The 12454-nt window shown below is 41.8% G+C and overlaps 1 protein-coding gene across 18 annotated transcripts in view; it reads left to right on the forward strand.

The window, feature by feature from the left end:
• The window catches only part of LOC122549360 (lethal(3)malignant brain tumor-like protein 4), a 300541-nt gene that overhangs the window by 200045 nt on the left and 88042 nt on the right, over positions 1-12454 (forward strand). For all 18 annotated transcript variants that reach the window (XM_043689041.1, XM_043689042.1, XM_043689039.1 and 15 more), the window contains one exon: positions 11152-11225. In XM_043689041.1, the coding sequence (XP_043544976.1) occupies positions 11152-11225 (74 nt within the window). The remainder of the gene's footprint in view (positions 1-11151; positions 11226-12454) is intronic.

Below are 12454 nucleotides of genomic sequence, written 5' to 3' on the forward strand. Positions count from 1 at the left end.
GGCAAGTCTGCTTTCTCTGAAGAGATGCTGCCAGATCCACTGAGATTTCCTACCAATTTCTGATTTTGTTTCTGATCTCCTACGTCCGCAGTTTGTTGGTTTTCCAGATGTTGATGCTGAGTGCCAGCCTATAGGTGAGAAGTAGGAGGGGGCTCGTATTAGATTTTGAGAACACCAGAGGTACAGGTGCATGCACAAATAACAGCTCTTTTAGTTGTGATTGTCTAACTATAATCAGATGAGAGTTGTACTAGGCAGGGGCCATCCCCATTCAGTTGGATGACAATGTTGGAGAAGAATGATGAGATCAACTTTAGCAAAAGCTTGGGCAATCGAGAAAGAAAATAATATTTACTTTCATTTAGGTTACATTGAATGTCATTTGTGATTTTGGTAAGAGCAATTTAGGCATTGTGGCAAGGAAATGATCAGAAGTTTGATGCAAACATGGAGTTCAGGAGAATACAAACATGGATTTGGGAAGTGATAGAATCAATGACTTGCAAAGGCAATGGAAAGTTGGAGTGGGGAGTTTGCATGGATTAAGGGGTTTTTTGTTTTGGAGGAATAAGTCATAATAATAGGATTCAAGATGGCGGGACTATACCTGAGCAGGAACTGTTTACAATATCAGCAGATATTGGGACCCAGGATAGGAAATTAGTCGTCAACAGTTCAATGGGAACAGGTTCAAGGGTAAAAGTGGTTGGATCTCATGCACAAGATAGGGGTTTGTCTGGGCTTATTTTTAAGGGAGAGGATTCAAACAGGCTACAATAATGGAGAACGCTGAGGAGCTAGTGACCAGTACTTGTCCAAAAAGGACACGGTCCATCCCCTGTTATATTGTCCTGCACTTTTGACCATTTTCCTCCAAATATGGGTCCACTATGTTGTAATTTCTACCCTATTTTTTTTTCTTGCGAAAGTATTGCCAATTGCAGAGTCCCAATTCCACTGACAGCACAGGGACTGCTAGATCAAATGCAGCCTTCCATGTCACTCAGCTACCCCATGACAGTAGTAAATAACTCAAGGTAAATAGTTGGCAGAAGGCAGCTTTAAAACAGCCTTCACCATCTTCTCTGGGAGGGAAGAAGAGAAAAAGTGCTGCTGAGGAGGATGTGGAGTGAAATGCCTTCCCTCAGCAGAATAGCATCCATCCAGACCTCAACCCCCTACTTCTGTTCATCTAGTTCTTTCTAATCCTGTGTTAGAAATATTTGAATTGCTGCTGGCATTCTCACTGAATCAAGACTAAAATTCTCAATGCAACATTCAAAGAGATATGCATTACACTGCTTTTTTTTCTTGTGACATAGCTATTGATAGAAGGAAGGTGAGAAGGCCCTGAGCTTAGAGTGCCACTGCCACTCAGCATTGGAGTGATGCAAGTCTCTCTGGTTGGTTACATCTGCTTTGCCAATAGGCAGATGAGGCATCCACTGTTTGGTTAGGGAAAATACCAAAAGACCACTTTTCAGAACTTTGGCAAATGCCAAAATTATGATATTGCGAATCGACCTTATTATTCTCAACATTTTTAAGGAGATAGATAATTGCACCTTCTCCACAATGACTCTCTACACTGGAGCAAGGATGTGTCCTCAGCCCTCTAGTACTCCATGTCCACCCAGGACTGTGTTGTCAAATTCTAAATGAACCCAATCTACAAGTTCGCTGATGACACCACCATAGCAGGGTGGATATCTAGCAATGACAAGTAAAGCGCAGAAGGAAGATAGAAGCCTTGGTGTCATGGTGCAATAAGAACAACCTCCCTCTCAGCATAGGCAAAACTAAACAACTAATCATTGACTTCAGAAAGAAAGGTGGAGAGCACGGCCTCATCTACATCAATAGAGCGGAGGTTGAGAGGGTGGAGAGCGTCAAGTTCCTCGGAGTGATGATAACCGACAACCTGTCTGCACTTCCCCTGTAGATGTGACGGTCAAAACGGCACAATGCCTCTTCTTCCTCAGGCAGCTCAGAAAATTTGCCATATCCACAAGGACCCCCACCAACTTCTCCAGATGCACCATTGAAAGCATACTGTCCAAGTGCATAATGGCCTGGTCTGGCAACTGCTCTGCCCAGGATAGTAAGAAACTACAGAAGGTATGTACAGCCCAGATCAACCTGGAAGCCAACCTTCAATCCATGGACTCCATGTACACGGCTTGCTGCCGCAGAAAGACTGCCAACATTATCAAAGACCCATAACACACCAGTAATGATCTCCGACAACCTCTTCTATCAGGTAGAAGATACAGAAGCTTGAACACATGCACCAGCAGGTTCAGGAGTAGCTTCTTCCTGGCTGTTATTAGACTGATGAATGGATCGGATGTAGGTTTGGTCGCTGAGCTAGAAGGTTCGATTTCAAACGTTTCATCACCATACTAGGTAACATCTTCAGTGAGCATCCAAATGAAGCACTGGTGCTATAGCCCGCTTTCCATTTATGATGAACGGACTGGTTAGCCTCAAGTAATGCTGATCTTACTAACGTTGATCTCGCCTAGTGCACATCCTGTGCAATATAACCTGCATGCCTCTGTCAAAGCCTTTTTGATCTGCATATCTTTGCTTATTATGATCTGCCTGTATTGTTTGTAAACAAAGCTCTTCACTGTACCTCAGTACACATGACAATAAATCAATCAACCAACCCACAGTTTGCCATATCAATCATCATTTCAAATCAGTAGTGACATTGTAAACTATCAGTTGAATGTCAAGATTTTTATTGTTGTCTTCTGCAGTTCCCCAATTTATAGCAGACTTTTACAATTCCTTTGCATTATTGGTGAAGCTTGATGGTAATCATTTGCACAAAGTTGAAGAATGTGGTGCTGGAAAAACGCAGACTGTCAGGCAGTATCCAAGGAGCAGGATAGTCGACGTTTCAAGCACAAGCTCTTCATCAGCTTCTGCTTGAAGTGTCGATTCTCCTGCTCCTCAGATGCTGCCTGACCTGCTGTGCTTTTCCAGCACCACACTCTTGATCTCCAGCATCTGTAGTGCTTACCTTCTCCATCATTTGCACAAATGCCACCTCAAATTATTGAAACCACTAAAAATATTTTTTCAATCTGTGCAATAAGCTAAATGCATTCAAAAGCAAACTCTTATCCCTCATAAGAGAATGTTTCCACCTTTTGAAGAAATATCTTGCCTCCCGCTTTTCCTTGTTCAAGCACCATCAGTGAAGCAAATGATCATGTGCTCTTGCTGTAGCAGTAGAAATTGTCCCTCAATCAAAACAGCTCAGTGGAGTTGGGAGAATTACATCCTCATAATCCATTTTTTGTGACAAAAAATGACACTAAAGTGTATAGCTACTATGCTGTAAAATTCATTTAATTTTCTTCGGAGAAAAAATGTTTCCTTCAAAATTCTTTTGACTTAAAATTCAAATGCTTCTGAAAATGAAATATAATCTCCACCTTCAGGATAATAAGCATAAAATAAACTTGTATAGGTACTTCATCATGGCACATTGGTATAAGAGTTAAGTGACCTACTTTCTGACCTAGATAAAATTCAATCATTGTTGCACTCCAGCACTGGTTATCATTAACATTAATCTAAGGGTCTTCTGCTGGAGAAGCCACTGTGAAAACCACAAGAAATTGCCATAGACAAAAAAAAAAGTCATTTGACATTTAAACCTGATTCTGACTTAATATAACTGTTTGATGCTTGTGATCAATGTTATGTGCATATATTTGTTTGTTCTGTAGTTCCAGTGTGTGTCTTTCTTGAAATATATGATTTTGAGATATAATATCATGATAGATTTTAGGAATGCGGGTAAATCCTCAGTAATTAGAACTTGTTTGAAGGTCCAATTTTAATAGTGTCATGCAGTTTTTGCAGATTTGACAAATCATTGTATTTGACTACCTCCTGGCGTTCATTGTCTTGACTTAAAGAAGGATTACTTGTACAATGTGGCGTGGGAATTTGGGTGTATTTGAAACTATACCACATCATGGGATTTCGTTTTCAGGGAGGAATGGGGACAGGGTGAAGAAACAGACATTTTGGGAAGAATGTGTTTTGGTGTTCAGTTTAGGAACCAAATAAAGATGCTGCTGCCAATAAGGCCAGCATTACCACTAGGGGGAGCCTGCATGTGCATAATTGGGAGTGTCACTGTCAAGCAGCTGCTATCTGTACAAACACTATCTGGGGGCTTCAGCAGTTTTACACAGTTGCTCAGCTGAAAACCTTTAACCAACCCTTTGATAATTGGAGTATAGGCTGAAAGGGGATATTCAGTCCTAGAATGTTTATATTGGGCAAAGGTTTTAGCTGTAAATGTTAAGATATGAACATCTGAAAGGTCTCCTTTCCATGTTCCTAGCGCCTGCTGAGGGTCTGCACCCTAAGGGTTGCCGCCACAGGACTACCTTCCTACTGTCCAGCATGCTACACCTACATTCATCAGCCTGATCTTGCTGAGATCCCAGACTTAGCTGAAGATGCATGGCATCTGTGGCTAGTCTTTCCATCCTGCCAGCCCTTGCCTAGTGTGTAATCCAATCCTGTGACTCTCGGACACACACGTCTTGGCTCCTCTGCCCGACACTGAATACATTGCTTCCGTTGCTATTTTGAATATGATGTTATAGACTCTATCTGTGCGAGCATAGCCAGAAATAGTTGCAAAACCCAAGAGTGAATGAGAATAATAATACAGATTTGAAGGTCTCAACTGGCTGGAGTGAATATGGAACTTGGGCCACAAATAAGGGGAGGGAGTGACTGCATTTCATAAACCACTCCACCTAGCTCTTGTGCTAAACCCAGCTCATGATAATACTGAGCCAGTCAGATCCTAGTCTGAAAATGGCTTGATAGATCTTTTTGTTTTAGTTTTAATACGGTTGTCTTTCAGCAAAGCACAAAGGCGCAATGCTGCATAATTGGTTTTAACATTAAAAGAGAAGTTCATTGCACAAAAGGAATGAAGCTAAAATAGAACAAACCAAAGTCTTCGAATATAACACAAATTTAAAGATTTTGAAACACGTGATAAAACACTTTCCCATGAATTCTAATTACACTCCTTTATGATATTCGTACCAGAGAGAATGCCCTTCCTTTCTACATCTGTACGGCTTAACTTCGCTGTGCTTTCAATTCCGCATATTGAGATTCTGATAGTCTTTTCATGATACTTAAGCATAGATTTTAACAGCTTGAAATAACCCCTTTCAGGACTGGAACCAAACACTTATGGTCTGGCTCTTTCTAACTAAACCGCTTACCCAGAGGTAACCTATTTTTAGCAATTCTAAATAATCTCTGTTTGTCGAGAGCAACTGTTTTAATATCCATATAAATTTAATATTTATATTTGCATACCCAAGTTGCTGTAAAACTATCTAACGGCTAATTTTTCTTCAAGCTTTGCGTGTTTCCCTAACCAAGCGAGAAAGAAATCAATCTCTTGCCACCTAAATGGAAAGCCTCTCACCATGGCTACAGAAATACTTGAGTTAATCATTAAACCTCTTCAGACACAGACCAAATCCCACATGGCATGCTGCTACCTCAAGTCCAAACTCTAAAATAAAAGATAACAAAATATATATAAAGCATCCATCTTACAGCGCTGTAGCCATCTGTCCACTTGCTACAGTGACACCTCAGAGGCAATCTCTATCACAATTAACTTTCTTTTTTACAGTCACACATCCTACTTCACAAAGCCACAATGAAATGGAGCATGAACAGGGAATGGGTACAGCACTGGGCTTAAAGGCAGGAGCTCCCCAACATCCAGTGGAATTCAAAGTCTGTGAGAAGATTTGTAGCTCAGGTGCTCGCTGTTGTGGTTGTGTTCGCCGAGCTGGGAATTTGTGTTGCAGACGTTTCATCCCCTGTCTAGGTGACATCCTCAGTGCTTGGGAGCCTCCTGTGAAGCGCTTCTGTGATCTTTCCTCCGGCATTTGTAGTGGTTTGAATCTGCCACTTCCGGTTGTCGGTTCCAGCTGTCCACTGCAGTGGTCGGTATATTGGGTCCAGGTCGATGTGCTTATTGATTGAATCTGTGGATGAGTGCCATGCCTCTAGGAATTCCCTGGCTGTTCTCTGTTTGGCTTGTCCTATAATTTACTACTATTACAGGACAAGCCAAACAGAGAACAGCCAGGGAATTCCTAGAGGCATGGCACTCATCAATCAATAAGCACATCGACCTGGACCCAATATATCGACCACTGCAGCGGACAGCTGGAACTGACGACCGGAAGTGGCAGATTCAAACCACTACAAATGCTGGAGGAAAGATCACAGAAGCGCTTCACAGGAAGCTCCCAAGCACTGAGATGTCACCTAGACAGGGAATGCAGGGGACGAAACGTCTGCAACACAAATTCTCAGCTTGGCGAACAGAACCACAACATCCAGTGGAATTAGGTGGCACATTAGAACTTAGATTTCCTACAGTGTGGAAACATGCCATTTGGCCCAACAAGTCCATACTGACCCTCTGAAGAGCAACCCACCCAAACCCATTCCCCTACACTATTACTCTACACGTACCTCTGACAAATGCATCTGACCTACAAATCCCTGAACGCCACGGTCAGTTTAACATGGCCAATTCACCTAACCTGCACATCTTTGAAATGTGGGAGGAAGCTGGACACCCACGTAGCCATGGGGAGAATGTGCAAACACCACACCGACAGTCGCCCAAGGCTGGGACCAATCCCAGGTCCTTGGTGCTGTGAGGCAGCAGTGCTAACCACTGAACCACCATGTCACTGTCATGTTTGGAGATCAGAGAAGAAAATTATCTTTAATCAGTGCTAGAAGTTACACCAAAACACAAAGTGTTCCGCTTCTCTCTCAAAAACATTAGGGAGTGGTGTGCTTTAAGCACTTCCACCGCAACTTTACAATTTTTAGCCACTAAGAACCTGGCAGTTGGTTGCCCTCCAATCAGCGATGGTGTTGGGGCAGGAGTGCTCCTGAATCAGGTTGTCCAACGGGAGGGGGGAGCTCCTCCAGCACCTCGGGATCAGCAGCCACTCTTTGGAAACTGATGGAGTTTATTTTCACATTTTGTGAAAGCCACTCTGCCTAGTCATGGTCCTGCTGGCACAAATCATCCAGGGAATGGTCAGCAACGGCATCTGCACCCGGCCAGGCGTATCTCACATAAAGACTCAGTCCTCCAACCCCCTTGTGTCCCTGAACCCTGAGCCCAAGATGTTAGCCTGCACATGATACCAGTTAATGTTGGCCAGCCACACATCCTCTTAATAGCTATTTATTCATAATAATAATTAGCTTTGATCCACTCCAAAGCTGAACTAATTTGAAATGGTTCAGGAACTTGGCAAGGAGGTCAGTGATGACATGTTGTGAACCTTGACCATTTTAACAATTACGCCCACCAAATCTTTGCTGTTATCATACCTACCAAGTTTTGACTTATGCTTTCCTCCGCGAACCCTCTCCAAAATACAACACATCATGAGATAGATGAAGGAAGATTTCTGCACTGAGGCCTACTGCTCCCTCACAAACCAAGTTTTCCCCTTCTTTACCTATTAGGAATGTTGCTTTCCCTTTCTGCACTTGTCCAGTCCAAACAACTAGAAGGAGAGGGTCAGAGTCCTCAAAGCATTGCCCTCCCTATAAGTGACAAAGACTTTAGCTTACCAGCCCCATCATTGGGAGGGTGACAGTCAGTCCAAGCTGCAGGAGAAACCTTGACGTTGCCTGTGGACGATGAAGATCTTGTGGTAGCCTTACCTCTGAAAATCCTGATGATGTACATTTGCACTGAGATGAGTTCCACAAAACAGGCAAACAAGCTTGGGTGTTTGCACTATCAGGTGCACAGCCACTGCTACCAAGTGCTGCAGCATTTTAGCACAACTAGGATTTTGTAGCCAAGTATTACAAGCTGACAGTGAAAACCCAGCGGGATTCCTGAGATGTACAGTTCACTAACTCCAAAATGATAAAACCCGGTTATGGTTCTGTAGCATCAAGGAGAGACACACTAGCCCTAGGCAAATAATTCTGATTAATTTTCCACTTCAACACACCGCTCTGTTCCCTGGACAACATCTCTGTCTCGGGCTTGCTGCAGTGCTCCAGCTAAGCTCAGTGCAAGCTGGAAAAGCAGCACCTCAAATTTCGTGTGGGAATTCTACAGCCTTCTGGACTCTATATCGAGTTCAACAGTTTTGGGTCTTCATCACCTTCTCCCACATCCTTGCCCTAACCCTCACACATCAGGCCTTGTCAACACAGGAGCTGCTATGACACACCACCCTTGTCATCTACTAATAGTCCCCATTAGCAGCTACTCATTCTCTCAGCCTGATTTTTACCCAATGCTGCTTCCAACTGTTTTGTCTCTGCTTAGGCTCTATCATTTATTTCTCCTTCCTCCCCTCACCCCATCTTCCGCACAAGTACCAACCCTTTTCCTCGCAACAATCAGTTCTGAAGAAGGGTCACTGGACCAGAAACGTTAACTCTGCTTTCTCTGCACAGATACTGCCAGACCTTACTGGGTTTTTCCAGCACGTTTTGCTGTTGATGAATTTGTATGTGATCCAGAGCTTGGAAGGACGACATAGTATCCAATCCCTTAAAACAAATTACCTTTAATTCTCTTGAGTATGTGGAAAACATGATAAACCTTATATATTAATGCACATTTAAAATGGGCTTTTAAGTAAATTATTAAAGGGAAGTGATTGATTTGTGAATCATGAATCCTAATTCCACACACGCACTGTCTCAACCATAAATCTAATTAAGTCGTATCTAATTGGTTATTATTTATTCTTGTGAATTGCCTTTAATCTCTAATCTGGCTGCAGAATGCTGCAGGCTTCAGTATGTAGAGTGAACTGATTTGACTAATCTATGACAATGCATTTTTTCATCATTTTTGTGCTAGTTTGGGCACCAAACAAAATGAAACATTCTCTGATTTATTATGCAGCTACAAGATTCATTACTTATGGTAGTTTTATAAGGTTTGTTTGTCACATAAGGTTTTCATTTTGAACAAATTCAAAGACTTCAAACTCTCTCATGGTTTCCAGACCATTAATTCATAGGATGTTACAGCGCTGAAGCAGGTTTTTGATCCTTCAAAACTTCCAAGTTTTGATCTCCGCAAGTGTCATCTATGTCACTTTCATTTTCCTGCACATTCCCTTTTAGTATCCCCAGAACATTAGCCTCAGGCTCTGAAATACTAGTCCAGCGATATCTCCTCACCCCTGCTAATACGTTGGTAAAATGATGCTGTCCCTCAGCCGTCAGCTGTGTTTTTTCTCATCCTTCTTAAGAAAAAGCTTGCCCAGAACTGCACACAATACTTCACCTATGGCCTAACAAAATCCTTCTCCAAATGCAACATCTTCAGAGATGAATCTGACAGAGACCAATTTACAGTTTACCAACTGAAAAATCAATAGTGTGCTGATTTGCTGCTATTCATTGTCACTGAAAGAAAGAAAAGTAAATAAATGCCTTTATCTTGAAGAAACAAACTCCTCTGCTTCACATAAAACACTTTGCAGTTCTATTATGCATGTGAACAGAACAACCATTTTGCACACACAAAGACGGATCAGAGAAATATCTCCACAGTGTATCTACACTCCTATTTACTACGGCTTTGTTCAAGAAGCATTACTGACTTTTCCCCTAATAAACAAAAACAGAAATTGCTGGAAAAATTCAACACATCTGGTAGCACCTGTGGAAAAAACACAGTTAGCACCTCTTCAGGGTGGTTCACCGAAACTCAAACCATTAACTCTCTTTTCTCTCCACACATGCTGCCAGACCTGAGTTTCAGATCTGTCTGAAAATTTTGATTGTGATTGTTTCAGATCTGTCCATCTATAGTTCTTCATTTTAGTCACAGAGATGTACAGTAAAGAATTGGTCCAACTCGTCCATGCCAACCAGATATCCTAACCTCATCTAGTCCCATTTGCCAGAATTTGGCCCATATCTGTCTAAATCCTTCCTATTCATATACCCATCCAGATCCCTTTTAAATGCTGTAATTGTACCAGCCTTTACACTTCCTCTGGCAGCTCATTCCATACGCACACCACCCCCTTCGTGAAAAAGTTGCCCCTTAGGTCTCTTAAATCTTTTGCCTCTCACCTTAAACCTACGCCCTGAGGTTGAGGACTCCTCTACTTTGGAGAAGAGATCTTGGCTATTCACCCTATCCATGCTTCTCATGATTTTACAAACTTCTGTCAGGTCACCCCTCAGCATCTGACGCTCCAGAGAAAATAGCCCCAGCCTATTCAGCATCTCTCTTAAGCTCAAACCCTCCAACCCTGGCAACATCCTTGAAAATCTTTTTCTGAACTTTTTCAAGTTTAACATCTTCCCTGTAACAGGAGACCAGAATTGAATGCAGTATTCCAAAAGTGGCCTAGCCAATGTCTTGGGCAAAAGTGAGGACTGCAGATGCTGGAGATTAGAGTCAAGAGTGTGGTGCTGGAAAAGCACAGCAGGTCAGGCAGCATCTGAGGAGCAGGAGAGTCGACCTTTTGAGCAAAAGCCCTTCATCAGGAATCATTCCAGATGAAGGGCTATTGCCCGAAACATCGACTCTCTTGCACCTCTGTGGCTGCCTGCCCTGCTGTGCTTTTGCAGCATCATACTCTTAACTAATGTCCTGTACAGTCGCAACATGACATCCCAACTCCTATACTCAATGCACTGACCAATAAAGGCAGGCGTACCATATGCTGCCTTCACTATCCTGTCGACCTGGACTCTACTTTTAAAGAGCTATGAATCTGCATTCCAAGGTTCCTTCATTTGGCAACACTCCCCAGGACTGTACCATTAAATGTTGAAACCTTGCCCTGATTTACCTGTTTTAATTATTTATTTTGTCTCATAAGTAGAGCTGCACCTATGAAAATACCTTTATACAGCACTGAAATGTGCACCTAGATAATGTGCTATTGTCTTCAACTTGTGAGCTTTTGCACTGAGGATCAGGCTATCACCTGGACCTTAGTGAATAATACCTGTGGTCATTGTAGTATTCAATCAGAAGCTTAGGGCTGTAGTGATTGAGTTTCATTATACAGACTGAACTTTCCTCTGCTTTTCTGCTAGGCTCACTCGACCGGCAAAATACATGAAAATGAAAGAGGAAACAGATGATGTTGACCTGCATAGTTTCCTCAAAGGTAATAAGTTTTTTTGGAACTAATTTGCTAATATGTAACATTTTAGTCATGGTGTAATGGGTAGTACACTCTCTCCTCAGCTAGATAGTTGTGGATTCAAATCTTACCCAGGATTGAGCACAAAGGTAAGAGCTCCAATTTAGTCATGACGGATGATGTTTGAAGGGTTTTTTTTTTGACTAAATGTCAAACTCAGACCCTGACTTGGTTCTCAAATATAACTGTCTTGAAGAAAAGCCAGTATTTATTCCTCAGTTAACATCACATAAATCAGATTATTTTGTCATTATCCCAGTGTTATTTGTAAGAGCTTGCTGTCTGTAGATTGGCTTCCTACGATAGCGATTATAGGTTAAAAACCACATCATTAGCTGCGCTTTCCAATATCCAGCGGTTGTCAAAATTGCCATTATATGTGCAAATGGACCCGGCAATTCAAACTAAGAACTGGTAGTGATTTGAAAAACATATTAAACGAGTGAAACAAAGCAACAAGATGATAATGATACAGGTTCCATTCTTATAGCCTTCAGTTTCTCTCCTCATCAGGTATTTGTGAGCAGTTTTTTTTTTAAGACATACCACTCTGTATTTACTGCCTTGCTGGAGAATTCATATCCCAAATGTCTTCCTTTTTCCACTTTTATCAGCAGCCCAGATTATTTTTACATATCTCTGTTGTCCCGATTTTGAGCTGCTATGAACAAGCTTATCCTTTGAAAGCCTTTATCGTGAAAGTTCACTCTGGTCTGTATTTCTTACACCTTATTCCAAGACTTCTACTCTTAAAAGAAGCTGACAGGAGATGTGCTAGAGTGATGTGCTTGATCGAATCACTGAATGTCTCTGATGGAATAAATCAGAAAATTAAGGTTATACAGGATAAAAATACATTTCTGAAAATCAGCTGTGGTGAGGCACCTTGTACGTCTCAATCATACATTGAAATTGACATAATTTTCTTGTGTGGGAGAGACGTTTCACTATATTTTGAAAATTAACCCTTTCTTTTGTTTTGTTGGTTGAAAAATCTGTTTTAAAGCTAGTTGTTGGACAATAATAATGATTTAAAACAAAACTAACTATCCTCACTTGGTTTTCTTTTCGTCAAAAAGATGTTACAGTAGTTTGTCTAGGTGCTAAACCCTGTCATTTCTTGGCAGATTGTGTCAAAAACACAGGACAACCCCTCAGCAAAGGTTTTGACCCATATTCAGTCAGCAAAGACT

Source organism: Chiloscyllium plagiosum, chromosome 4, assembly GCF_004010195.1.
Source record: "Chiloscyllium plagiosum isolate BGI_BamShark_2017 chromosome 4, ASM401019v2, whole genome shotgun sequence".
Classification (NCBI taxonomy): Eukaryota; Metazoa; Chordata; class Chondrichthyes; order Orectolobiformes; family Hemiscylliidae; genus Chiloscyllium; species Chiloscyllium plagiosum.